The sequence below is a fragment of the Amblyraja radiata genome, chromosome 3, assembly GCF_010909765.2.
Source record: "Amblyraja radiata isolate CabotCenter1 chromosome 3, sAmbRad1.1.pri, whole genome shotgun sequence".
NCBI lineage: Eukaryota > Metazoa > Chordata > Chondrichthyes > Rajiformes > Rajidae > Amblyraja > Amblyraja radiata.
In genome coordinates, this window is record NC_045958.1 from 53,783,237 (window position 1) to 53,808,977 (window position 25,741).

General features: G+C 43.5%; 1 protein-coding gene and 1 long non-coding RNA gene across 4 annotated transcripts in view; one reads left to right on the forward strand and one right to left on the reverse strand.

Moving 5' to 3' along the window:
- The window catches only part of caap1 (caspase activity and apoptosis inhibitor 1), a 48,874-nt gene extending 23,979 nt beyond the window's left edge, over window positions 1-24,895 (forward strand). For all 3 annotated transcript variants that reach the window (XM_033017820.1, XM_033017819.1, XM_033017821.1), the window contains 2 exons: window positions 13,087-13,160; window positions 22,807-24,895. In XM_033017820.1, coding sequence (XP_032873711.1) covers window positions 13,087-13,160; window positions 22,807-23,162 — 430 coding nt within the window. In that variant the 3' untranslated portion in view covers window positions 23,163-24,895. The remainder of the gene's footprint in view (window positions 1-13,086; window positions 13,161-22,806) is intronic.
- Window positions 5,909-18,445, reverse strand: LOC116971027. The gene is made up of 3 exons (XR_004411382.1): window positions 18,435-18,445; window positions 10,751-10,756; window positions 5,909-6,241 (listed from the first exon to the last, which is right to left on the reverse strand). It is a non-coding gene; the product is annotated as an uncharacterized LOC116971027 (long non-coding RNA).
- Window positions 24,896-25,741: the final 846 nt, after the last annotated feature.

The following is a 25,741-nucleotide window of genomic DNA, read 5'->3' on the forward strand; positions in this document are numbered from 1 at the left end:
CATAGCAAAGATGAGCGGGAAGCAAGAGGATTGGGTAATGTTTAAAGAGCAACAGAAGATAACTAAAAAGGCAATACGGGGAGAAAAGATGAGGTGCGAAGGTAAGCTAGCGAAGAATACAAAGGAGGATAGTAAAAGCTTCTTTAGGTATGTGAAGAGGAAAAAAATAGTTAAGACCAAAGTTGGACTCTTGAAGACTGAAAAAGGTGAATTTATTATGGGGAACAAGGAAATGGCAGATGAGTTGAACAGATACTTTGGATCCGTCTTCACTAAGGAGGACACAAACAATCTCCCTGATGTACTAGTGGCCAGAGGATCTGGGCTGATGGAGGAACTGAAGGAAATCCACATTAGGCAGGAAATGGTGTTGGGTATGATAATTCTGGTATTTATATCCCTTAGTCCGTTCAGTGAAATGGCTAGAATACTTTTAATCATCCTTTATTTCACCATGGTGACTAGGTTTCTCTGTACGGCCCTGGGAAGCTCTCCCAGTGGATCACGGAGAAACACACGTGCTCAAACAAAGGATTTAGCATATATATATATATATATATATATGGTTGATACAGTGGGAGGTAACTTACAATGGATCGGGATTCTAGACCAATAACTACATTATCACATGGTTATATAGGTGGGGACAATCTTTCCACCCAATTACAATCATACACAGCATAATACATCTTAGCCAATTACAATAGCATTTTAAACATCACATGTTTTCCAGGAAAAACGATGTTACAGCAAGGGTAATGAGACTTAACTAAATGATGTCAAAATAAAGCAATTGAAACTTCGTTCAGAATACTTGAACCGTAGTCCTAAAATTATCCCCAATTCTACATATTCTGATTCCTCCCTTTTATCATTCCATGATAAGTAACCATGTTCCTACCTATATCTATCCTTCCCAGTCATTCAACCTCTTCCTGCACTTTATCAACATACTCTGTCTTTGCATACTTCACATACTTCATCCCGTCTCACCAATAACTTTCTCGGAGCACCTTTGCCTTCCAGTGCTGTCTGCATTCTCCCCAATACACAATTTACAACTGTTAATCCTACAAAAATACAAATAATCACAATAGCTGGTACACAGACATGTTGATTTGCCAGTCTGACCAGCTTCCGAAGCCCCAATTACTCCAGTCACTTGCTTCCTTCATGTTATCCAATTGTTCTCTTATTTGCACCGCCATTCAATAGACAATAGGTGCAGGAGTAGGCCATTCGGCCCTTCGAGCCAGCACCGCCATTTAATGTGATCATGGCTGATCATCCCCAATCACTACCCCGTTCCTGCCTTCTCCCCATATCCCCTGACTCCGCTATTTTTAAGAGCCCTATCTAGCTCTCTCTTGAAAGCATCCAGAGAACCCGCCTCCACTGCCCTCTGAGGCAGCGAAATCCACAGACTCACCACTCTCTGTGAGAAAAAGTGTTTCCTCGTCTCCGTTCTAAATGGCTTACTCCTTATTCTTAAACTGTGGCCCCTGGTTCTGGACTCTCCCAACATCGGGAACATGTTTCCTGCCTCTAGCGTCCAAACCTTTAACAATCTTATATGTTTCAATGAGATGCCCTCTCATCCTTCTAAACTCGAGAGTGTACAAGCCCAGCTGCTCCATTCTCTCAGCATATGACAGTCCCGCCATCCCGGGAATTAACCTTGTAAACCTACGCTGCACTCCCTCAATAGCAAGAATGTCCTTTCTCAAATTAGGGGACCAAAACTGCACACAATACTCCAGGTGTGGCTCTGTACAACTGCAGAAGGACCTCTTTGCTCCTATACTCGACTCCTCTTGTTATAAAGGCCAACATGCCATTCGCTTTCTTCACTGCCTGCTGTACCTGCATGCTTACTTTCATAGACTGATGAACAAGGACCCCCAGATCCCGTTGTACTTCCCGTTTCCCCAACTTGACGCCATTTAGATAGTAATCTGCCTTCCTGTTTTTGCTACCAAAGTGGATAACCTCACATTTATCCACATTAAACTTCATCTGCCATGTATCTGCCCACTCCCCCAACATGTCCAAGTCACCCTGCATTCTCATAGCATCCTCCTCACAGTTCACATTGCCACCCAGCTTTGTGTCATCTGCAAATTTGCTAATGTTACTTTGAATCCCTTCATCCAAATCATTGATGTATATTGTAAATAGCTGCAGTCCCAGCACCAAGCCTTGCGGTGCCCCACTAGTCACTGCCTGCCATTCTAAAAGGGACCCGTTAATCCCTACTCTTTGTTTTCTGTCTGCCAACCAATTTTCTATCCATGTCAGCACTCTACCCCCAATACCATGTGCCCTAATTTTGCCCACTAATCTCCTATGTGGGACCTTATCAAATGCTTTATGAAAGTCCAGGTACACTACATCCACTGACTCCCTTGTCCATTTTCCTAGTTACATCCTCAAAAAATTCCAGAAGATTAGTCAAGCATGATTTCCCCACCGTATATCCATGCTGACTCGGACCGATCCTGTTACTGCTATCCAAATGTGCGGCTATTTCATCTTTTATAATTGACTCCAGCATCTTCCCCACCACCGATGTCAGGCTAACTGGTCTATAATTCCCTGTTTTCTCTCTCCCGCCTTTCTTAAATGGTGGGATAACATTAGCTACCCTCCTATCCACAGGAACTGATCCTGAGTCTAGAACATTGGAAAATTATCACCAATACATCCACGATTTCTAGAGCCATTTCCTTAAGTACCCTGGGATGCAGACCATCAGGCCCTGGGGATTTATCAGCCTTCACTAAGAAGACGGATCCAAAGTACCTGTTCAACTCATCTGCCATTTCCTTGTTCCCCCTAATAAATTCACCTTTTTCGGTCTTCCAGGGTCCAACTTTGGTCTTAACTAATTTTTTCCTCTTCACATACCTAAAGAAGCTTTTACTATCTTCCTTTATATTATTGGCTAGCTTACCTTCGTACCTCATCTTTTCTCCCTGTATTGTCTTTTTAGTTATCTTCTGTTGCTCTTTAAATATTACCCAATCCTCTTGCTTCCCGCTCATCTTTGCTACGTTGTACTTCTCTTTTATTTTTATACTGTCCCTGACATCCGTTGTCAGCCACGGTCGCCCCTTACCCCCCTTGGAATCTTTCTTCCTCCTAGGAATGAACTGATCCTGCACCTTCCGTATTATTCCTAGAAACACCTGCCATTTTTTTCCACTGTCATCCCTGCTAGTGTATCTTTCCAGTCAACTTTGGCCAGCTCCTCCCTCATGGCCCCATAGTCCCCTTTATTCAACTGTAACAATGACACCTCCGATCTACCATTCTCCCTCTCCAATTGTAGATTAAACCTAACCATATTATGGTCACTACCTCCTAATGGCTGATTAACCTCAAGTTCCTTTATCAAATCCGGTTCATTGCATAACATTAAATCCAGAATTGCCTTCTCCCTTGTAGGCTTCAATACAAGCTGCTCTAAGAGGCACTCTACAAAGGCCCTTTCTTGGGGTCCAGTACCAACCTGATTTCCCCAGTCTACCTGCATGTTGAAATCTCCCATAACAGCCACAGCATCACCTTTGCTACATGCCAATATTAACTCCTGATTCAACTTGCACCCTATGTCCAGGCTACTGTTTGGGGGCCTGCAGATAAGTCCCATTAGGGTATTTTTACCCTTACAACTCCTTAGTTCTATCCATACTGATTCCACATCTCCTGTTTCTATGTCACCCCTTGCAAGGGACTGGATTCAATGTTATAGCTAATCATCCACAATGGTCTCACTAGGGCCCTGTAAAACTGCAGAAGGACCTCATTGCTCCTAAACTCAAATCCTCTCACAATTAAGGCCAACATGCCACTAGCTTTCTTTACTGCCTGCTGTACCTGCATGCTTACTTTCAGTGACTGATGTACAAGCACACCCTGGTCTCGTTGCACCTCCCCTTTCCCTAATCTGACACCATTCAGATAATAATCTGCCTTCCTGTTTTTGCCACCAAAGTGAATAACCTCACATTTATCTACGTTATACTGTATCTGCCATGCCTCTGCCCATTCACCCAACCTATCCCCAGTCCCCCTACATTCTCATAGCATCCTCCTCACAGTTCACACTGCCACCCAGCTTTGTCTCGTCTGCAAATCTGCTAATGTTACTTGTAATCCCTTCATCTAAATAGGCACAGGGACTTTTACTCCCTCCTTTTGACATGCATGATCAAATTTACAAGGAGCATGGTAACATGGCAATACTCCATAATTATGATTCTCCATCCTTGCTATTGCCATCACATTGCAGTGCATCTCCTTCACATAGGTGATAGATTACATCGGCATACTCTTTTTTTCGCAGACCCAATGGCTATCAATGTCCCCAGATAGGCGAACAACAATGGTATGTCTATTGTGATTTATCCTAGAAAGGGATTTCTTAAAATAAAGAAAAGGTTAGTGTTTTATGTCTTAGGCACCATACTGACAATGTTATAGTGGCGAAAGTGAACTGGTTCCATGGGGTTCTTAGTGGACGGCCATATACAATCTCTGCTGGACTCAACTGAGCCTTCCCTGCTGGGGTGGTACACATCCGGAATAGCGCCACAGGGAGTAATTTAAGGCAATTGGGCCCTGTTTCAATTTGTAATTTGGCAAGTTTATTTTTCAATGTTTGATTGGCTCGTTCAACGAGTCCAGCAACCTATGGCCGATAGGCACAATGTAATTACTGTTGGATGCCCATCTGAACACAGAATTCTTTGGTCACCTTTCCCACAAAATGAGGGCCATTATCCGAACTCAGCCCAGTTGGGATTCCATACCTGGATGTAATTTCTTTCATAAGTACTTTAGCAACCGTAGAAGCTTTGTTGTCCACAGTTGGATAAGCTTCAATCCATTTACTAAAATCCATAACTAATACATATTTATAAAACTGACATCTTTCCAACTCAATGTAGTCCATCTGGAGGGTCTCAAAGGGACCCATGGGTAAGGAGGTTCTCCCTTTTCTGCAGGTTATACCCTTCCCGGGGTTATATTGCAGTTCAGACAACGACTACTAATCCCTTGTGCCAGAGTCTGCAACTTTGGATGCCATGTATCTAAAAGCGTATCACCAGTTGCTCAGGTACCACAGTGAGTTGAAAAGTGTATTCATTCAATAACCCACATCGCAAGTTCATCTGACATCCATGTTTGTCCTGCTGGGATAACCCATAAATCCGACATGCAATCAACTTTGTAACCGAGCTGTTTCCTCATTTCTATATCTTGGTCAGGAGCATCCTCCTGTAATCTAACAACATCTTGGATGGTTGGCATTGGTTCTTCTGAGGGAGACTTGTCTTTGTCTATGCTATTAGTAGGTATGTTACAAAACTTACCTTCAGCGGCGCTGCAGTTCTGCCACTGGCCGTGTGCTCGACTTTGACTCCTTTGGGGGGTGGGGGCGGCATTAAAATGCCGTTTTCTCCTGCTTATCGGAGGCGGCTTTTCTCAGGCTGCTAAGCCGCTGGAGAACAATCGTTCGGACTTCCGTTCCCGATTTTTTTATTTATTTAATCGCAAGACTATTCAATAATTACATTAAAATAAAAACCGACTTCAAACGTCCTCAATGCCTGCAACGGGGCGGATCGCACGAAGGGGACAAAACATAATGTAAGTCGTTTATTTTACATATAAACTTGATTCTCGGAATGGCTTTAATCTAATTTTCATTGGCGAAAATGTGATTTTGGCGCCATACGAACCGGCAGTGTTTTTCCTGCCGATATGGGGTTCAAATTCACCGCAAATGCAATGTTCCAATCGATCGCGTTCCAGAAACACCCACTCGCAAGTTAAAAAAACAGTAGAATGGCACAGTAAAGTTAGTCCCTGGTGAGGTAGGAGTTTATAGTCCTAGTGGACTTACTCCAATGGCCTTGCTGGATACAATTAAAGCATCGTTTAACTGCACAAGCCATTTGGCTCTGAGAATTGTCAGTCCAGTCCATATTGTTAGTTTGTATTGCCTCTGCGACAGTAGCTGGGAGACAATGTACTAGGATAGCACAGTACTAGGGTGAATTCTGACCATCTCCATACCTAGCATCCCCTGACTGACTGATGTATATCTCTGACAATCTCTCCAAAAGTTCTTCTACCCCCTCTCCTTTCCTGGGTTTAGTATCCAGAATTTTGGAGATATCAATAGGTTTTTGCACAGTGGTAGTAAGGGCGGTAAGGATTGCTTCCTCTCTGGCTTCATTCTGAGCATGTTAATTAACCAGCGCTTCATGGGTTCGGAACCCCAAGTTAGCTAGGAATCTTGCGTGTTCTACTGGGGTTAGAACTTGTGGTATGGGTTGGCTCTTTTAGTCTTACTCCTGATACAGAGCGTGACTCTGTACAAACAAGAACCCGGATGCGGCTATGGTGGTGGCTGGAGATTTTAATAAATCAAATCTCAAGAAGGTCATGCCGAACTTCTACCAACACATCACGAGTGCCACCAGGGGGGAAAGAACATTGGACCACTGCTATACGCCGTTCCGGAAGGGCTACAAGGCCGTTTCACTCTGACCACGCTGCCATTTTCCTGCTGCCGGAGCATAAACAGAGGATAGTTCGGGAAACGGCAGTGACGAGGGACGTAAAGCGGTGGTCCGACCAGTCAGAGGCCATACTGCAAGATGCACTGACAGATGTCGACTGGAATATGTTCCAAGCAAGTTCCAGTGACGTCAGTGAGTTCGCGGAAGCAGTCACGGACTTCATCGCAACAATAACCGACAACATCGTCCCCACGGTAAGGGTAAGCACCTTTCCGAATCAAATACCCTGGGTAGACAGTTCGTGTGGCCTTGAATGCTCGCACCGCTGCCTACAACTCGAGCCTGGTATCCGGAAATATGGGCGTCTACAAGGTAGAGTCCTACCGACTGCGAAGGGTGAAGGACACAAAAAGGAGGTACAGAGACAAGATGGAGTCACAGATGGACACCAGACGCCTGTGGCAGGGGCTACGGACTGTAACCAACTACCGGAGCAGCCCTCCCTCAACTGGAAGTGCCGGCACCTCCCTAGCTGATGACCTGAACTTTTACGCTCGTTTCGAGACGGGCAACATCACCCCAGGTCTGCCGACTAACAAGGATACAAGGATACAAAGGACATTTATTATCACATACACCAATTGGTGTTGTGAAATTTGACTTCCCATGCAGCACACAGATAAAGATAAGACACAACATTAAAGAATTTAACAATAAACATAAAAACATCCCCCCACAATGATTCCCACTGTGATGGAAGGCACAAAGTCCAGTCCCCATCCCCATGTCCACCCATAGTCGGGCCTATTGAGGCCTCTGCAGTCGCTGCTACGGGGGCCGATGTTACAGGCCCTTCTTCGCCGGGTGATGGTGATGGTGATTGTCGGGAGAACCCTCTCAGCGGCTTGGGATGCCTAGAACGGCCGCTTCCTTACTGGAGACCGCGGCTTCCGAAGTCAACAGGCCGCGCTGGACGGAGCTCCACCACTGGCGATCTCGGCGAGAGATCCCAGGCTCCCGATGTTAAAGTTCAGCGCCGCCGGCCGCTCCACAGTCCCGCAGCTCCGCGATGTTCACCTGCGGTCTCAGCATTCCGTAGCTCCAGCGCGGCGACCCGGGCAAGGCATCGCCCGCTCCGCTCCGCGATAGCGCTCCAGCGCTGCGCCGCCGCTGAAGCCGAGGTTCTGGGCGGTCCCCTCAGGAAACGCCGCTCCAGGCCCGCTGGTAGGCCGCGAGGACGGGTCGACGGTGCAGCCCAGAGAAAAGCCACCTCTCCGACCAGGTAGGGACCCTGAAAAGCAGTTTCCCCATCCCCACATTGTAAAGGCTAGAACTCCGAAAACAAAAACTCAACTAACTAAAAATTAAAAAAAGAGATGAAAAAACGGACAGCTGCAGGCTGGGCAGCAATACCCGTACAGGGCGGCGCCCCCTATAAACTTGAATATTGTAGTGAGCACCAGAGTTAGCTGCGTAGCACAGGACTTAAGTACTTACCCCGAGATGCCATCTGGGCCTGCAGCTAACGACAATACCGCCAGCGTGCTGGCTATCGAAGCTGAAGGGAGGAATGTGCACACATTCTCGGTGTCCGAGCACGACGTGAGGAGGGCTCTGACACGGGTGAACACGAGGAAAGCTGCAGGCCCAGATGGCATCTCGGGGCGAGTGCTTAAGTCCTGTGCTACGCAGCTAGCTCCGGTGCTCACTAAAATATTCAACCTCTCCCTGGCCACGTCCGCGGTCCCTGCCTGCTTCAAAAGATCCATCATTGTACCGGTACCTAAAAATGCCTCCCCAGCCTGTCTGAATGACTATCGTCCGGTGGCCCTCACCTCGGTAGTCATGAAATGCTTTGAGAGGCTGGTCAAGAAACACATCTGCACCTTCCTCCCTCTCAACATGCTAATGAACACACTGAATGTACAATTTGACGAGACAATCATTCAACGGGGAAATAGTTTTATCTTTGATTTTACTATTAATTTCTCCCTTGCAAGATTTGATTGCATTTAGTAATCAAATCACAGACATTGTCAGATACCTTTTAAATAACCAAATTTTATGTAACCATCAGTTTTGATTTTTAGGCTCATTGCCTTGCTGTAAAATGAACCGCTGGCCAATGAGTTTTGAGGCATTTGTTTGAACTTGAGTAGATAGGACGTGCCTATACACTTCAGAATTCATTATGCCACTACCTTCAGCAGTTGAGTCATCAATGAAGATAAATGAGCCAGTACTTTCAGCAGCCATACATGCCCAGGCCATAACACCCCCACCACTGTGTTTCACAGATGAGGTGGTATGTTTTGGATCTTGGGCAGTTCCTTCTCTCCTCCATACTTTGCTCTTGCCATCACTCTGATATAAGTTAATCTTCGTCTCATCTGTCCACAAGACCTTTTTCCAGAACTATGGTTGCTCTTTTAAGTACTTCTGGCAAACTGTAACCTGGACATCCTATTTTTGCAGCTAACCAGTGGTTTGCATCTTGCAGTGTAGCCTCTGTATTTTGGTTCATGAAGTCTTCTGCAGACAGTGGTAATTGACAAATCCACACCTGACTCCAGAAGATTGTTTCTGATCTGTCGGACAGGTGTTTGGGGATTTTTCTTTATTATAGAGGGAATTCTTCTGTCAACTGCAGTGGAGGTCTTCCTTGGCCTGCTAGTCCCATTGCGATTAGTAAGCACACCAGTGCTCTCTTTCTTCTTAATGATGTTCCAAATAGTTGATTTTGGTAAGCCTAAGGTTTGGCTGATTTCTCTAACAGTTTTATTCTTGTTTCTCAGTCTCATAATGGCTTATTTGACTTTCATTGGCACAACTTTGGTCCTCATGTTGATAAGCAGCAATAAAAGTTTCCAAAGGTGATGGGAAGACTGGATGAAAATAGGTGCTGAGAGTTCTCTTATTCCTGCATGAAGGAGGCAATTAAACACACCTGAACAATTACAAACACCTGTGAAGCCATGTGTCCCAAACACATTATGGTGCCCTGAAATGGGGGGGACTGTATAAACACAGCTGTAATTTCTACATGGTGAAACCAAAATGTATAAAAATACCCTTTAATAAAATCTGACAATGTGCACTTTCACCACATGTAATTGTTTTTACTTATTACAAAGCTCAAATTGTGGAGTACAGAGGTAAATAAATAAATGATGGGTCTTTGTCCCAAACATTATGGATGGCACTGTATGTTTGCTGCCTTGACACGGTTATTATCCATGTGATGAATTGGTGAGAACCCGTAAATGTAATTTCTTTCTTTCCAAACCTAGTTGAAAAATAGTGGTGCAGGTGGTGTTTTATTTTTGCATATTTTTCCTACTGAAAACACAACGCTTCATTCACTTTGAGTGGTTGGTTTACTATCATGCTGAAACTTTGCTTTGAAAGTCTATGTCTTTTGAATAGGATACTGATGGGGTTTTTTTAACTTAACTGATATATTAGTGATGCTGAAAAATATTTAGTTTACTTGTAGCATTGAATTATCAAAAATAAAATTAATTGTATGGTGGCATTTGTGGCATTGTTCTCAATAGGCTGATGTGTTGTTTTTTGACTCGAACAAATACAAATACATAAAGGGCCTGTCCCACCAGCATGCAATAGCATGCGTCTAGCGCGACCAAACGTGGTCGCTTGAGGCGTACGGCCGCGCGGGGCCGGTCCCACTTCGAACCGCGGAGGCGTATGGAGTTGTGCAGGGCTGGTCCCGACATCTCGCGGGGCCACGAAAATCCTGCACTGTCCGAACATTCCGTGCGCCAACGGCCTGTCGGCCCGCAGGCGCATTGAGGGCGTACGCAGCGTCTTGACGGCGTACGCCTGGCGCGTGGCGTTGCGCGATTACATCACTGCCCGGCGTGCCGTTGCGTGATGACGTCACTGCCCGACGCCGTGCGCCATCCAAATTCAGTCACCGCCCAACGCCGTGCCCAGCTGATTGGTGAGTATGATGTCGGGACCAGCCCTGCACAACTCCATACGCCTCCGCGGTTCGAAGTGGGACTGGCCCCGTGCGGCCGTACGCCTCAAGCGACCACGTTTGGTCGCGCTAGACGCATGCAATCGCATGCTGGTGGAACAGTAATACAAATACAGGTGCACAACCTTTAATCCGGAGTTCCGGAAACTGAAAAGCTCCGAAAACCGGACATTTTTTCCAGGATGTCGTCTGCACACCAAAGCTCGCGTTTGACGCCAAACTTGACCCAAAACGACCCACGGTCAACCCAGGTCTGTACTACTGTAGCGGCTGCCTGCTCCCCGGAGACCGGGGAGACACTTAAACATCTGTGAATCATTGCTTAAATGTTAGTCAGTTAGTTTGGAGGGCTTTTATGTGAAGGGGGGGGGGTGAAGGGGGAAACTTGAATTCTTAGTCCCCTACCTGGTCGGAGAGGCGGGGAGCAGGCAATGCCTTACCGGGTCGCCGTGCAGTAAGCTCCAGAGCTTACCGCACGGCGACCCAGTAAGGCATTGCCCGTTCCCCGCTGGGATCCCAGCGCTGCGACGCCGCCGACTCCCAACATCGCGGAGCTGGGGCTGCGGGCGTCCGGCCGCGGGCGGCGCTGGATTTGGAGCGCCGCGCAGCCAGGGGTAGAGTTGCCGGGGTCGGAGCTCCAACCGGCGCCGCCCGCGGCCGGAAGCCCGCAGCCCCCAGCTCCGCGATGTTGGGAGTCTCCGGAGCTTACTGCATGGCGACCCGGTAAGGCATTGCCCGCTCCCCGCCTCTCCGACCAGGTAAGGGATTAAGAATTAAAGTTTCCCCCTTCACCCCCCCCACCACATAAAATCCCTCCAAACTAACTGACTAACATTTAAGCAATGATTTACAATGATTCCCCGGTCTCCGGGGAAGAGGCAGCCGCTCCAGACTTTTCAAGCCGCCCGCGCTACCTACCTAATCTACGCTAAAAATCTTCCATTCGGAAATCCGAAAAATTCCGAAATCTGAGAAGTGTCTGGTCCCAAGGCTTTCGGATAAAAGGTTGTTTACCTGTAGAGGAATAGGTTATCTGCTCTACCATTTGAGTTTGCTGATATGCTTGTAATCTCAATTGTTGGTTCTTGTCTTCCTGCAATAACCTCTCTCCATCCCCTAATTTGTGATGAATCTAACTACCTCTGCCTTAAAAATAGTTGGCCTGCTTCCAACACTCATTGAGGAAAAGTTCAATTGAGAGGAAAAAAAGCACCTCATCTGTCTCAAAGAGCCAAACGTCCTTATTTTTAAACAGCGAGTTCTGTAGTTTTATATTTTCCTACAACAGGAAACATCCTTTACACACCCATACGGCATGGAAACGGGTCCTTCGGTCCAGCTCATTCACATCGCCCAAGATCCCCCATCTAAGAGTTTCATTTGTCTGATATCCCTCAAAACCTTCCTATCCATGTGCCTGTACATCAGCCTTTCAAATGTTGTTATTGTTTCAAAACCTAGACTTTGAAAAACTTAAACACAATTGAAATATCTATCGAAGATAGACACAAAAAGCTGGAGTAACTCAGCGGGTAAGACAGCATCTCTGGTGAAAAGGAATAGGTGACATTTCAGGTTGAGACCCTTCTTCAGCAGAGCTATCGATCACCTGCACTTTTTACTCTTCCTCATCCCTACTTCACCTGTTTTGTTCCAGAGAAGGTATTATACCAATATTGAGCCTCCCTTACTGAAACTATTTAAATCCTGTTATCCGAGCTGTACTTTATTGTAGCTTTAACAACCTTTCTGGCAGTACTTATTTTAAGAGGGAATTAAGGTTAAAAAATGCATTGTTTCTAGTACTCATTTTCAGCAATTCACAGTAATTGCTGATCATGTCATAGTGATTGAATTGCTAGAATATATCCAGAGTCGTTGAATTCAAAACATACATTTTCAGCTGGGGAATTTAAATTTGGTTGATTTAACCAAATCTGAAATAAAATGCTGGTGTCAGGAACGGTGACGCAGAAAGCTACCTGATTGTTCTACCATATGTGCTCCAGGAAATAAAATTTGCCAACTTTATCTGATCAGGCCTGTGACTTTGGGCACCACCAATGTTGTTGACTCTTAAATGCACTCCCAAATAACTAAGCAAACCACCGAGTTTTCAGAGCAGCCAGTAACTATGTGAGTGAAATAATAGTTAGAATTACAAACAGTTATTTGTGATTTTTACTAATTTATGTTTAGTTCATCCCTTTGTGGAATAAATAAAGGGACATTAACTGTAAAAAGTATTAATGCTTTCAGTATCTATTAATGCCACTCTAAAGAACAAAGGGGCTGGCTTTTGTTTGATAATTTTGCCATTCTTCCCCAATTCTGGTTAAATTATATTTTGTGAAAGAATTAAATGTTAAGTGTTTTTATTTTTGTTTTTCTACAAGATGGCTGAGTAGTATGTACTCTCAAAAATTCCACAAGATGGCAGAGTTTGTCTGCTTAAGAGATTTTTGCTCAGATGGAATACCATGAATGTCAAATATATTCCAACATGTACATTTTTAAAAATGAGCTGTGAAGTTTTATTCTTCTTTCTAGACAAGACAATAATGTAGACTCCACATCTTCCTATAAAGAACACAAGGACCAAGAAGCTCCTGAATTGAGAAAGGGTATGTTACGTTTTCTGCTTTTGTTATATGAGTGCTTTTGGCATACGAGTGCTGCAGCTTGTTTTTTAAAACTTTAAAAACGTGTGTGTATTCTTTTATAATTGGCAAGTTGATTTAAGTTAACTTATTTGGCTAATTGTAAGGTCATGTTTTTTTTTCTAAAGTTTGACATTATTTCCTTCGTTTTTCATCTATCAAATGGATTTCATCCAGTAAATATAGTAAATATTTAGTAGAATTAATAGGTCAAATTTGGGCTGAGACACAACAGTGATTGGAATTATTAATGTATTAATATCCAAATGATAAACATTTCTGACTTCAACATTGCAGGAACTGAAATGATCATAAGAGGGTGCTATCTTACAGGCATTTGCGTAGAGTTATATCCTCAGTTTTAAACTGTAACTTGAACCGTGGCAAATTAAACAATTTTGCACTGTTTAATCATATACAAAAATAATGAAATCATTTTCATGTGCACATTTAAGTAGGAATGGAAATTTTATCTTGTATTCTGAAATCTAAATGGACTCCAGGTAGGAAAATCTTGGTCACTTTAAGTTCGATTGTCAATTATACAGTTGTACAGGGTCTTGGTGAGACCACACCTGGAGTATTGCGTACAGTTTTGGTCTCCCAATCTGAGGAAAGACATTCTTGCCATAGAGGGAGTACAGAGAAGGTTCACCAGACAGATTCCTGGGATGGCAGGACTTTCATATGAAGAAAGACTGGATATAGACTCGGCTTGTACACGTTAGAATTCAGAAGATTGAGGGGGGATCTTATAGAAACTTACAAAATTCTTAAGGGATTGGACAGGCTAGATGCAGGAAGATTATTCCCGATGTTGGGGAAGTCCAGAACTAGGGGTCACAGTTTAAGGATAAGAGGGAAGTCTTTTAGGACCGAGATGAGAAAATCATTTTTTACACAGAGTGGTGAATCTGTGGAATTCTCTGCCACAGAAGGTAGTTGAGGCCAGTTCATTGGCTATATTTAAGAGGGAGTTAGATGTGGCCCTTGTGGCTAAAGGGATCAGGAGGTATGGAGAGAAGGCAGGGATGGGATACTGAGTTGGATGATCAGCCATGATCATATCGAATGGCGGTGCAGGCTCGAAGGGCCGAATGGCCTACTCCTGCACCTATTTTCTATGTTTCTATACACTGATAATATTTTCAAACTCTAAATTTAAAAAAAAATCTATATGGATTGGATCTCACTCCTTTTCACACCTACAAGAGTTCTTCCACAATTGGAGATGATGCTACTTCAAACTGTGATGGAAATGCATGAATCGTTGAAGATTCCAATCCCCTCTTGCGGCACCTCATTTTGTGTTATCAGCAGATAGATAGATATGGTACTGAAGATAACAGAAACAAATGGATGGCAAGAGATGAGCATGAATGGCAATTTACTGAACACATGCTAACAATGAAGGGCAGAGAGAATGGAATGTAAACGAGAACAGGTTTGAATGAGGCAGTAGGGGTAAAACAAGAGAGTCAGCTTGTCTCGGAAGGTGAAATATGTCATTTACTTACAGTTGAAAGAGTGAAATAGAAATGGAATATCTGTATGAAACAGAATTTTGACAAATTTTATGTTTAATGTTTGGAGAGATTACAGCATGGAAACAGGCCCTTTGGCCCAGAGTGTGTGCAGACCAACGGATCACCTGTGACTTAGTGCTATCCTACACACTAGGGGAAATTTACAGAGGCTCTTTAGAACGTGGGTGGAAACCGGAGCAGCCAGGGAAACCCCACGCGGTCACAGGGAGAACATGGAAACTCCGTACAGATAGCACCCATAATCAGGATCGAACCTGGGTCTCTGGCACTGTAAGGGAGCAACTTTATCGCTGTGCCACTGTGCAGCCACTTTTATGTGGGTGAAGGGAGAGAGAGAGAGAGAGAGAGAGAAATAAAATAGTTAGTATGAACAGAATATTAAAGCTTGGAAGGTAGATAAATGCTGAAGAAACTCAGCAGGTGAGGCTGCATCTTTGGAGCGAAGGAATAGGTGACGTTTCGGGTCAAGACCCTTCTTCAGACTGATGGGGGGGGGCGGGAAGAAGACAGGAAGAGGTGGAGACAGTGGGCTGCGGGAGAGCTGGGGAGGGGAGGGGAAGGAGGGAGAAAGCAAGGACTACCTGAAATTGGAGAAGTCAATGTTCATACTGCTGGGGTGTAAACTACCCAAGCGAAATATGAGGTGTTGCTCATCCAATTTGCAGTGGGACTCACTCTGGCCATGGAGGAGGCCCAGGACAGAAAGGTCGAATTCGGAATTGGAGGGGGAGTTCAAGTGTTGAGCCACCTATTCCTTCGCTCCATAGATGCTGCCTCACCCGCTGAGTTTCTCCAGCATTTTTGTCCACCTTTGATTTTTCCCGCATCTGGAGTTCTTTCTTAAACATAAAGGCTTGGAAAGTAGCGAGGGAAAGAGACATGTTGCTCTTTATATTGAGATGGAAAATTAGAAGTGTTCCAGTGTAGCTGAGCGTTTTGCAGTATGAATTCGAGCACTGAAGGCTTGATATAGGAGAGTAACTCTTGAAGTGACTGAAATAATCTCAATATCCTATTTACCTTCCTTAAAAATATATATATTATACAGTGGTATGAATTTGCCAGGATTTATAAATCAAATATTTGAGACCACCTCTGCATAAGTGCATCACCAAAAGGGTACACAGTACTGGAGTAACTCCACAGGTCAGCATCTCTGGAGAACATGCATAGGTGATGTTTGGATTGGAAAGGGTGCAAAAAAGCTTTACAAGGAATTAAAGGACATTAAAGGATTGGCTGGGTCTTTTTTCCCCTGGAACATGAGGATAAGGGGTGAACTTAAAAGAGATGTATCAAATTATGAGGGGCATGGATATGGTGAATAGCCATATATTTTCCCCAGGCAGGGGGAGTCTCAAACTAGAGGCCATAGGTTTGCGATGAGAGAGAATTTAAGAAGTATTTAAAAGGGACCCGAGGAGCCCTTTTTTTTTCCACACAGAGGATGGTATGTATATGGAACAAGCTGCCTGGGGAAGTGGTAGAGATGGGTACAGTTACGATATTTAAAAGACACTTAAATGGGTACATATATAAGAAAGATTGAGGTATCTGGGCCAGGTGCCAGAAAGTGTGACTCAGTTAAGCAGGTTTGTTGACATGAACGAGTTGGGCCAAAGGGCCTGTTTCCATGCTGTTTAGCTGTATGACTACATTTTAGTAATTAGCGTGATTAGGTACTGATGGGCAATAATGCAACAAGTACGTCTTTCAAGAAATGGAAGCCTTTGTGCATCATGTTTTACATGTGTTACTGAATAGATATTTATAATTTAAGTGTTTCATTGTGCATGTTTGCTTTCTTGCATAATTGACCAAAAATCTAGTGAATAGTATCCCTAGCTGCAGATAGTAGAAAACCGTACACCATATGTGACAACTAATGCTCTTGCAGTTAGCGTATTACAGCAAGTTAAACATTTTCAATGTTGCACTTCATCTTTAACTTGGGCCTTTTTTCATACCCTGGCATTGAAATTGCTGCTCTCCGACTGAGAAACTTTACACATTTTCAACAGTAAATATTTGAAACTGTTGACAACCTTAATTTAGTGAAATCACAATATTCAGCTATACTAATTATACAGAAGTTATTTTGAAAGAATCCAAAGTATTAAAAGTATTCAATGTTCCAAATCGTAATACATTGTACCGGCTTTAAAAAATTGAAATGCACAAAGATAAGTTAGAGCAAAAGCTTGGCTGTGAGGTGCTACATCTTGGCAGGACAAATCAAAATAGGACGTACATGGTAAATGGTAGGGAATTGAAGAATGTAGGTGAACAGAGGGATCTGGGAATAACTGTGCACAGTTCCCTGAAAGTGGAATCTCATGTAGATAGGGTGGTAAAGAAAGCTTTTGGTGTGCTGGCCTTTATAAATCAGAGCATTGAGTATAGAAGTTGGGATGTAATGTTAAAATTGTACAAGGCATTGGTGAGGCCAATTCTGGAGTATGGTGTACAATTTTGGTCGCCTAATTATAGGAAGGATATCAACAAAATAGAGAGAGTACAGAGGAGATTTACTAGAATGTTGCCTGGGTTTCAGCAACTAAGTCACAGAGAAAGGTTGAACAAGTTAGGGCTTTATTCTTTGGAGCGCAGAAGGTTAAGGGGGGACTTGATAGAGGTTTTTAAAATGATGACAGGGATAGACAGAGTTGACGTGGAAAAGCTTTTCCCACTGAGAGTAGGGAAGATTCAAACAAGGGGACATGACTTGAGAATTAAGGGACTGAAGTTTAGGGGTAACATGAGGGGGAACTTCTTTACTCAGAGAGTGGTAGCTGTGTGGAATGAGCTTCCAGTGAAGGTGGTGGAGGCAGGTTCGTTTTTATCATTTAAAAATAAATTGGATAGTTATATGGATGGGAAAGGAATGGAGGGTTATGGTCTGAGCGCAGGTATATGGGACTAGGGGAGATTATGTGTTCGGCACGGACTAGAAGGGTCGAGATGGCCTGTTTCTGTGCTGTAATTGTTATATGGTTATTATATGGTTATTATATGGTTCTTGTACCATCTTTCCTCAATGCATTGGAGATTAAATTAGTGTGGGAAGGTGAATACCTTTCTCTAATAATATTCTTTTATTGCACGGGGAGAGGCAGAAGGTTTTAAATTGATATCCAGAAGAGCAGCATCCTTGAATATCAGAATAAAGGAAAACAGTGTCACAATATAAAGCTTATTCTTGATCAGTCCTTGTTTGAATTATGTTCAAATCAAAACCATGAAATCTCAGATTATTAAATAAAATATATATAACAAAACTTAAAATTAGTAAAAATCCATTCACCTCAGGGTACAGTTGAATTGCGTTTATCTCCCATGACAAAGTCAAGTTAAAACTCTCGGGGTAAATTGTAATTTCTTTGAATGTAACCAAGTAAAAGCTCTGTCATCGGATAACATCTTCTACCCAATACTCAACAATTCTATTCTTTTGAGATCAAATTCAGTTTATTGTCATATACACCAGCGTGCAATGAAATTATTTTTTCACATGAAGCTTATAACGTAAATATACATACAGCAATGATAAATCCAAAATTAATACAACAAATAGAACACAGCAGAGTAATGCACGATATAGTGGGATCCACAATGTTGTAAAAATACTATTAAAGTAAAATAATGGAACAATTGAATGAGGTAGATTTATGAGTAAGAGTATGTGGCACACCTCTGAGAATGGGGTGTGAAGAGGTGATTTTTTTTCGAGAGCAGTGGAAAGAAGCTGCTCTTAAGTGAATGTCCTGGCATTCAAGCTCAGAAGGTTGAAAAGAGAAAAGGGAATGGCCAGGCTGGTAGGTATCCTTGACATTCCCTCCTGATGCAGTGCACCATAAAGATAGACTGGATGGAAGAAGGTGAGGAGCCTGCGATGGACTGGGCTGTGCTCGCTTTTTTTGCCTGGGTGTTCGAGTTGCTAAACCAGGCCATGATGCAACCAGTTAATATGTTCTCTACTGTACCCCTATGGAAGTTCAAAAGAGTATTTGTTGACATAGAGAATCACCTCAATCTTCTAAGGAAGTAAAGGGATTGATGGGCTTTCTTTATAACTGCTTCAATGTGCTGGGTCTAGGAATCTCGGACAAATCTTCAGAGGGGGCGCTGTCCTGTGCACGGCTGCCCAGCCAGCAGCTGTCTGTCTCTTCATATTTTTATTTTTTATTTTAGTTAGTTAAGTGTTTTGTTTGGAGGTCTAGACTTTTTTTTATGTGGGGGGGGGAAGGGGGAAGGGGGAAACTACCTTTCAGTGTCCCTACCTGGTCGGAGAGGCGGCTTTTCTCCGGGCTGCAGCTTCGACCCGTCCTCGCGGCCTACCAGCGGGCCTGGAGCGGCGTTTCCTGTCGGGGACCGCCCAGAACCTCGGCTTCGGCGGCGGCACAGCGCTGGAGCGCTATCGCAGAGCGGGCGATGCCTTGCCTGGGTCGCCGCGCTGGAGCTCCGGTGAGCTGAGACCGCCGGGTAAAACATCGCGGAGCTGCGGGACTGTGTAGCGACCAGCTGCGGGCGGCGGCGTTGAACTTAACATCGGGAGCCTGGGATCTCTAGATGAGATCGCCATTTGTGGAGCTCCAACCGGCGCGGCCTTGTTGGCTTCGGAAGCCGCGGCCTCCAGTGCGGAAGCGGCCGTTCCAGGGTTCCCAGGCCGCTGGGAGGACTCTCCCGACGCCGGAGCAACATCACCCGGCGAGAACGGCCTGGAACATCGGGCCTCCGTAGAGGCAACTGTGGAGGCCTCAATGGGCCCGACTATGGGTGGACTGGGGTTGGGGACTGGACTTTGTGCCTTCCCTCATGGTGGGAGCCATTGTGGGGGGATGTTCTATGTGTTTAAGACTCTCATTGGTGTTATGTCTATTCTTTTTTTGTGTGCTGCAAAATGGCAAAAAGCATTTCACTTCACTACACCTGGGTATGCCCAGGAATTTGAAGCTTTTGACTCCACCACCGTCACATCGATGAAGACAGATTTGTGGACCCTGGTCGTTCATCTTCCAAAATCCAAAATGAGTTAATTGGTCTTACTGAGGTTAAGAGCAAGGTTGTTGTTCTGGCCCATTTGATCAGTTGATCGATCTCCCTCCTATACTCCAACTCATCCCCATCTGTAATTCGTTCAACAAAGCTGGTGTTGTCAGTGAACTTAAAGATGGAGTTCGAACTGTGTCCGGCTACTCAGTCAATGGGTGCAGGAGTAGGCCATTCGGCCCTTCGAGTCAACACCGCCATTCAATGTGATCATGGCTGATCATCCCCAATCAGTACCCCGTTCCTGCCTTCTCCACATACCCCCTGCCTCTGCTATTTTAAGAGCCCTATCTAGGTCTCTCTTGAAAGCATCCAGAGAACCCGCCTCCACTGCCCTTTGAGGCAGAGAATTCCACAGACTCACCACTCTCTGTGAGAAAAATTGTTTCCTCGTCTCCGTTCTAAATGGCTTACTCCTTAAGTAAGATTAAGTAAATGGCTTACTCCTTAAGTCGTGGGCACAACAGGACACATCATCCGAGGACGTACACACCATTGAGGATAAATGGGGATACTGTGGATAGGGTGAGCTGTTTTAAATATCTGGGAGTCCACATTTCTGAGGATATGACATGGACATCACATGCCGCAGCCCTCGTGAGTAAGGCAAGGCAGCGCCTTTACCACCTCAGGCAATTGAGGAAATTCAGAGTGCCTCCGAGGATCCTCCAGTGCTTCTACTCAGCGGCTGTGGAAAGCATCTTGTCTGGAAATATTACAATTTGGTTTGGGAATTGCTCTGCCCAGGACAAGAAGGCTCTGCAGAGAGTAGTGCGTTCAGCCGAACGCACTATGGGAACTTCACTCGCCCCCCTGCAGGAACTATACATCAGGAGGTGCAACTCCAGAGCCAATAAAATCATGGGAGACCCCTTCCACCCCTGCAACGGACTGTTCCAGCTGCTACGGTCAGGCAAACGCCTCCGTTGCCATGCTGTGAGAACGGAGAGGTTGAGAAGGTATTTCTTCCCAGAGGCCATTAGGACTGTAAACTCCTATTTCACCAGGGACTAACTTTTACTGTACCACTCTACTGCTTTTTTTTTTAAATTGCTGTTTTTTTCCCTTTTTCCTTCCGCCCACAATATTTAATATGTAAAAGAATATGTGATTCTGTTCCATTCTGTTTGTAGTTTGTTTGGTTGTTTGTTTGTTTGTCTTTTTGCACAAAGTCCGCGAGCATTGCCACTTTTCATTTCACTGCACATCTCGTATGTGTATGTGGCAAATAAACTTAACTTGACTTGAATTGACTAGAGCAGGGGGTTGAGCACGCAGCCTTGCGGTGCTCCCATACTGATGGTTATCAAAGAGAAGGTGTTGCTGCCAATTCATAAAGATTATGGTGTGCAGAGGGATGCGCAGAGGCCCAGCTCCATGAGATTGGTAACCAACTTGCAGGGGATGATGGTGTTAAATGCCGAGCTGTAATCTATGAGCGACGGCCTGACATATGAGTTTGTATTGTCCAAGTGGTCCAGTGCAGAGAGCCAATGAGATTTAATCCTCTGTTGACATGTTGCGGTCCTCAAATGGTAACGGGTCTGGGTTCTTGTTAAGGGAGGGGACATTACTGTGGACATTAGTGCCACCGGTTGATAATCATTGAGGCACGTCACTTTATTCTTCTTGGGCATCATGAATTGGACCTCAGTAATGAGAGGTTGAAGATGTCCACAAAAACTCCATCCAGTTGGTCTGCACGGGTTTTAAGAACACAACCATGTATACCATCAGGTCCAGACTCTTTTCGATGGTTCTCCCTCCTGAAGTAGGCTTCTGTGACTGAGATTGTTATACCATCGTGGGCAAAGGGGCCCCCGGGAAGGCACAAGAGTGTTCTCCCTATCAAAGCGTGCTCGAAAAACATCTTGAGCTTGTATGGGAGTGATGCTTCTCTGTCACTTGAGCTGCCACGATTTCACCTTGTAGGAGGTGATGGCATGCCATAGCTGCCGAATACCCGTCTCATTTTCCAGTTTGGAGTGAAATTCCCTTCTCGCCTCTTTGAGAGCCATATCAAGGTCATAGCTCCATGTCGCCAGACTTGAACGAAAGGAGCCAGGTTGGGTTGCTGGTTATATGGATGCCTAGCAACTTGAAGCTGTTGACCATCTCTACAGCAGCCAAAGTTGACGAGGACAGGATTGCGTTCACCCCCTTGCTTCCTTAAGTCAAAAACCAACTGTTTCAAAATGTGTTGTAATATCTCATGACAGCCCTTTGAGAAACAGGGGTGTTATTTACCAATTGGTGACACAATCTCACGTTGCAGATGGATTTGATCCAGCATTAAAGAATGTGCCTCCAAATACTTGCTCTGATACCATTCTGAGCATTATTAGGGATGAAGTTGAAAAATGATTTCAGGATCTAAGATTCAAACTCTTCATGGAAAACAATTGAGAAGCTTTAATTTTGAAGACAAGTCGGAAATAAGGATTATTTTATTTTGTTTGAGCAGATGCCATTTATTGAATTTGAGGGAAGGAGTTATTGAAATTATGTTCTAGTTAAAGGGAACTTGTGGTATCATGAAGATCCATCCATTGCTCCAAATTACTTGCAAACCACATTAATGTTAACAATTTCAGAAACATTCACAGTTGAATGTATTCAAACTTCTAATTTGTTCACATTGAAATTGGAAGTTTCATGAAATGCGTAACAGTTTATGTGAAGTAAATAGTACTATATCCTATGGTTTAAAAGTAAATGATTTTAATTTGATTATAGCAATCTTCAGAGTTGGTTATTACTCATGTATGGCTTGGTTGCATTCATGATTTGTATCATCTTGATTTAATTGGGTAGCATGCAAACAAAAACTTGGTACGCATGATAACAATAACCAACACCAGTACCAATATGGCTGCTTAGAAATGTTTCAGTATTGAAATAGAGAAAGGGCAATAGAATGTTCTTGTTTTAGTTTTGGCATATTTTGTATTTAATTTAAATGTATTAGCGTAATTGAGTCAGTAAATAATATGGATTTGTCCTTACTGAACCAGGTGGAGCTTCTGGAGATGAAAGTGATGCCCTGAGCATAAATGCTGAAGCATACGATAGTGACATAGAGCAAAACTGCAACGAACAAGAAGAAAGTACAGATGTGTTACTGCAGAGATGTGCACCTACGCCTGTTGGTGTTGCAGATGAGATTCAAAAGGACATTGAAAAGAGTGTAAATGAGATTCTTGGTTTGTCGGGGTCTGCTACAGGGAAAGATCAATCGGCTGCTGCTCTCAATGCTGACAGTGATGGTCTTCAACCTTCAGCACAGCAACTGGAACTGCTCGAATTGGAAATGCGAGCCAGAGCGATCAAGGCTCTTATGAGAGCTGGAGATATCAAAACACAGACTTAACCACTACGACAAACTGAGTTGTGACACTTAAGGGAAGGTTAAAAACTGTCATAAGCTAACACTACAGGCCAAACAGAAGATCTGCTTTGTTACCACTCTTGCCTTTGTTCTTCCTCCTCCAGAATTACAACTGTATTTTTGTGCTGGAATCTTCTGTTAATATCATTCTTAAATCTACTATTGAGTTCCCTTTGTTATTGATATTTGCTGTTGAAAATACTTAGTAAAATAAATGTGATGAAAGCAGGTAAAGATATTTGAATGTGCAATCTGTACTCGTCAAAATAGTACCTGATACATCATTGCACCCTGGATGGCCTGGCAGCGAAACTGTGACCTCGTTTCAGTCAAATGTTTACAGAGTACTACTGGTTGGATGTGGCATTGTTGTAAAGATTCTACTAACAAAGCCTGCTCATTTTGCCCTCTCAGCAGTTTAACTAGTTAACTGGGGAGTCAGCACTTTGAATTGAAGTAAAAGAAAGGAAAACATATTCACTGGTTGAGAGAATTATATCTCAATGTATTTTCTACCTTGTAATGTGAAGCACTATTACTAAATTCACTGATTTTTGAATAACATTTGTTGGTACAAATCTGACCCATCGTTGTGATGACAGCCTATTGGGCATAAATTTATTTTAAAACATAACTTCAAATACTGGAGCAAAAATCTGAATTGCATATATTGCCAGGTTTATAATTGAAAAAAATCAGGCACATCTATTGAACAAGGAAATTACATGAATGCAGAATATTTAGTTTATTATATGGATAAAGAAATGTTGGTGTCATTTTTTTGCTTTTAACTTTAGCTAATATTCTAAAAACAATTTAAGATAAAGACCACGATTTATTTACCTGTTTCAAGTTTGCTTCAAAATGTGAAGTCACTGCATACAGACCTTTTGGTGACTAGTCTGCATAGTTGAAAATGGTTGTTCTTCAGCATTTGATAATCTGAAAACCTGCACCATGTCTAAAAATAACATCAATTTTAATTAGAACAAAAGAAAATCACTTTTGATTATTTTGTTGAAAACAGTTTTCCAAATGTGCTCTTAAAAACAAAATTACAATGATTTCATCAAAATTGATTTAACCAAAAGCATGTTATTTGTGTGCAGTAACAAATATTACATTATTTTAATGTTCCTGTCTGGCAGTTGTTTGGATTACCTTGTTTTGTGATTGTTCACTTAAAAACTGTTAATTGTATTTAATTTGAGCAAACAAGCAATTTCATACTTTGCAGTTTACATCTGCAAAAATGTTTCTTTGAGGAGAATGAATCAGAATCTTCTCATGAAAGTAACAAAAAGTATATGTAAATTGAACAAAGATTATTCCGTGTACTGCTAGAAAGCATAATGCCATTTTCCACTGTAAAACTGAGATCAATTACATTATCTTTGACATCATCCCTGTCTTGATTTAAATGCAATTAAACCTCAATGTGCTATGAACATTTTTTGATGTTTCTACACTTTGTGTTGCGTTGGTTTGAATGTATACCACATGGTGAGTTGGCAGTTATATTCCAAGTAGATGTTGAGTAAAGTTCCATTAATCCATATTTTTCGCAAGATCAACAGTTTTATTCTCTTGCAAAGATCTTGGTGAAATAAGGGGCTTTGGAAGCTACTCAGAAGGATTTGAATTAAAGACCATGGCAACAAAAAATACTTACATTGGATGCTTGAGATAACAATTCAAAACAGAGTTGAATAATTTCATACTTCAACCTGTCTTTGAACCATCCTTTATTATTGCTCTACCTATTTTCAAAGTGTGCCTACATAATGGTGTATATAGTCTCCTTCTAGTTTTTTCTTATGTGGCATTGGATATTGGAGATGACGTGTTACTTATCCCATGACTACAGGTGAGAACCTACAGCCTATGTAAAATATGAAGATGGGTATAAAGTTGTCCCGAGGCGTAGAAAAATAATTTGAATTAATGCCATCCATATCCCCATTTTTTTTTTCTCAAACTAAAGAAAATTATTTTTGTGTAGTTACCACACTTGGGCTCATTTTACACAACCTCAATTTACAATTGTTCTCAGCCATTGATCCTGATACTTTGTTTTTACTTTATCCCCTTCAGGGCTCGAAATTAACGGTTGCCCGGGTGCCATTGACCACTCAAAGTGCCGCCGGGCAACCTAAACACCGAGTCATTTTGCCCGGCTTGGCAACCAGATACTGGTTTGTACCGAAGATAGACACAAAAAACTGGAGTAACTCCACGGGTCAGGCAGCATATCTGGAGAAAAGGAACATGACGTTTTGTGTCGGCGGTGACGGCTGTATTGCGTGGGCAAGATACTAGGTGCGGGGTGACGAAGGGTTGCAGCGAATGACGGGCCCAGAACAGCGGCAGCAGCGGCCCCATCTCCTCCTCCTCCCGCACCCCGCCCGACCTGATAAGGGCCGCTGCTTGCAAACCCGCTAACCAAAGATCTTATAGCAGAGCTCCGCTATAGGATCTTTGCCGCTAACGGCCCATTAAAAAAAAAAACTCCGCACGCCGAGGGAGGGAGGAGGGAGAGGCCTCGGCGTGCGGGAGGTTTT